Genomic DNA, 3,623 nt, shown 5'->3' on the forward strand with positions numbered 1-3,623 from the left:
TACTACTATACACAACTCAATAAAATTTTATTTATGAAACTCAATGTAGCAGGTAAAGCAAATCTATAGATTATTAAGGCTGTCCATTACTTTATAGACCTTGTATCTATGTAAAAGTTGGATACTACTTTCATCAAGATAAAATTAGTCAAAATAATTATTTTTAAAATTTTACTCAAATCCTAATAAGATATTAGTAATCTAACCTAAACAATAGTAATCTAAGAAATTTTAAGAGTTAACTTATAACAACTGATACAGTCAGAGTAAACTCTGTGCTAGGTCTAAAAAGTACATGTCCCTCCAGTACCCAATATATACATGTAACAGAATTCATCCTGTACCCCCTAAATCTATCACAACAAAAGGAAGGGGTAGAGATAGTATTCTTTAAAAAAAAAAACTCCATTTACATTTTTTATCAGACCCATATTATTTATGTCCTCCAAATCATCTTTAAAAAATGTGGATTTTAGCCATAGGTATAACTAAAAAAAAAAAAATGTTATACATACATATTTTGGAAGATTTACAAGTTGATGACAAAGCTGACATGAAAGTCAAATATTAGGGGGAAAGAATGATTTAGAATAGATGAGAAAAAGGCAGTATCTAACCAAATTCTAAGTTGCTGAGTGGGTGGTACTTCATTTAGTGCCCTTTAATAAAATCAGCATCAGATATTTGAGCTCAGAAAACACTGTTTGTCTTCCCAAACATTCACCTTGTTTGTTTTTGACCAGCTGGAAGTTCTCATTTTGCTCAGCCCAGATCCTGTCCATTCTTCACTGAATGCTTGTTGTGACCATAGCCCACAAACCCTTCTGCTTACAGGCAAGCTCAGCACAAAATGCCGTGATGCCTTGAAGAGAACTATACCATTTGGTTGCCCAAGACACAGACTGATGAGAATTGCCTCAATCCTGTGATGTAAACAATGCCCACTAATGACAGAAAACTCACCCAAGAGGCAGTCAGGAAGAGCACAAATATAAAAGCACCATAACTCTACCCAAAGATTAATGGCACTATGTTTCTATCTACCTACACCTTCATAAAATACTTTGAATACTTGTTATTTTATCTACTCAGGTTTAGGCTAGTGATTTTGCTAAAAAGTAAAAGCAGACAACATTAACTATAATTTCCTTTACTAAAGGTAAGCTTCCTTGGCATATGGTGGATAAAATACTGTTATGGGTATGAAGTTCACTGAACATGTCCACACTATTTCCTTCAATTCTGTGTGACCCCATGGTTCAAACTATAACTGCATCTGATTGTCATGGGGCATGGAATCAGCACCATGGTGGGGGTGAACTTTAACACAAAGCACCAGTGTCTTCAATTACCAGCATATCTAATGTACAAGAACACTTTGAAGCATTCTTAAGAAGAACTTTAAAAACCATTATTCACTTCTATTCTCTCTCCTTTTTTTAATGTTGGAGAGACAAAAAAACAAACTTGTGATTATGTTTTGACCTAGGTTTAAAGTTGATTCCTGAAATAAGAGTAAATCACATTTTCATAAGGAAAAACAATGAAAAAATAAATCCTTTCTTTTGTGGGAAAAACACCCATTTTCAGGGATGGAGCACATATTTCAAGTGTTTTATAAGTTTTAAGGAATTCTAAAAAAAAGATTCAAAAAATGGATTGTTCTCTCATTTTTGAAGTTGAGGGCAGGTGCTTCCCACTACATTAATCTGTCCCAAAAAAATTAAGTGATTTCAATAAACTGAACAGATGTGTTGGGAAATTTGTATGTTGAAAATCTTTTATAGTACTCAGTATGATGGCATAAATAATATGACTCCTCTCTTGGGGGTGCCTGTGGCTCAATGGGTAGGGTGCCAGCCCCAAATACCAAGGGTGGTGGGTTCACACCCAGCCCCAGCCAAACTGCAACAAAAGGTAGCCGGGCATTGTGGCCAGCAGCTGCAATCCCAGCTACTCAGGAAGCTGAGGCAAGAGAATCACATAAGCCCACGAGTTGGAGGTTGCTGTGACCTGTGACACCACAGCACTCTACCGAGGGCAACAAAGTGAGACTCTGTTAAAAAAAAAAAAGATAAATATGACTCCTCTCTTTAACCAGTTTATCCTTTCCACTTTATTCCTAACTATTTCCATGAAACTATGCCTTATATGAGTCCCTTTGTGCCTTCTCTCAACAGACTTCTTACCAGGACTGTGAGGCCGCCACCGCTCTCCATCTCTTCTTGATCCAGCGAGTCGCCAGCCTCCATCTTCATCCTCTCCATTTTGTTCCTCTCTAAAGATACGCCAATTTTCACTTTCTGACCGTATAAACTCATGCTTTCTCCCTACTGATGCTGGTCCACCTTCTTCAAAATTTGGCCTCCCTGTAAAGGAAAAAGTAAACATGTAAGTAAACATGTACAAAGATTCTGAAAACAAACTTTACAGCTCAAATGAAGCTTCCCTGCAAATATGTCTATGTTAATGTTCAGGAAGTATGCATGAAGTAACTGTAAAAATATATATATATATATATTACGTTCTTAAAGCTGAACGTTCATAGGCTGGGAAAATATTTTTTGAACAAAATAATATGTGCATTACAAAAAATAAGCATACAACAAAAAGTAAATCAATTTTCCTCCTACACAAAACTTCAGAATCTCCCTCCCCAGAACTAACCATCATTAACAGTTTTTTATTAAGCCTTCCCCAACCCCCCAGGGGTATGCTTCTGTATATACGTATGTATGTGTACACACACAGGGTAGCCATAAAGTTTGTGTGCAATTTAAAACAGACAACTTTATGGCCACCCTGTATATAGCTCCATCATCCATACAAAAACCACCCCTTCAAAAGTTACCTACATTGTTTTGAATTCTTGCTATTGTCATTTAACAACGTATCTTGCCAATCATTGCCATGTACTTTTTTTCAAACTTATACAGTATTTTTTATTATATGATATACTTTATTTCAAAAACCAACACTAATGATTCTACCTAATCGGTTACGTATACATTGCACCCTCTCTTTTATCCTAAAACAGACTGTAAATTCAAAAGTAAATGAAAAATTATAATTTTTCTAGTTTTTGCTATTATGAGTTGGGCTTCTATGAATATTTGTTTTGCTTTTTTGAGACAATCTTAAGCTGTTGCCCTGGGTAGAGTGCTGTGGCATCATAGCTCACAGCAACCTCCAACTCTTGGGCTCAAGTGATCCTCTTCCCTCAGTTTATTTTTAGTAGAGTTGGGGTTCTCACTCTTGCTCATGAGCTCACGGAATCCACCCATCTTGGCCTTCCACCGTGTTAGAATTACAAGCGTGAGCCACCACACCCAGCCTATGAATATTCTTGATTATGAATTTTGGTGGGTATATGCTTGCAATTCTGTTGGGTATATACCTGAGAATAAAACTGATTTGTCACGGTATGGTCAACTTTTATAAGCACTACCAATTATTTTTCCCAAAGAAATGGTACTACTTTACCATTTGTCTGTTTTACTCAAACCTCTAGCAAACATAAACACAAATGCCTCCTCTTCAGACAAACATAATTAGAGACACAGGAGTAAAAAAAAAAAAAAAAAAACTCAGGTACAGCACATGATCTCTAAGCCACAGTCCAG

General features: G+C 36.2%; 1 protein-coding gene across 3 annotated transcripts in view; it reads right to left on the reverse strand.

The window, feature by feature from the left end:
* Nucleotides 1–3,623, reverse strand: part of GIGYF2 (GRB10 interacting GYF protein 2) — a 145,264-nt gene that overhangs the window by 65,735 nt on the left and 75,906 nt on the right. For all 3 annotated transcript variants that reach the window (XM_023510308.1, XM_012802254.2, XM_023510307.1), the window contains one exon: nucleotides 2,190–2,369. In XM_023510308.1, coding sequence (XP_023366076.1) covers nucleotides 2,190–2,369 — 180 coding nt within the window. The remainder of the gene's footprint in view (nucleotides 1–2,189; nucleotides 2,370–3,623) is intronic.

This window comes from Otolemur garnettii, unplaced genomic scaffold (assembly GCF_000181295.1).
Source record: "Otolemur garnettii isolate 467f Iridium unplaced genomic scaffold, OtoGar3 scaffold00013, whole genome shotgun sequence".
Lineage (NCBI taxonomy): Eukaryota > Metazoa > Chordata > Mammalia > Primates > Galagidae > Otolemur > Otolemur garnettii.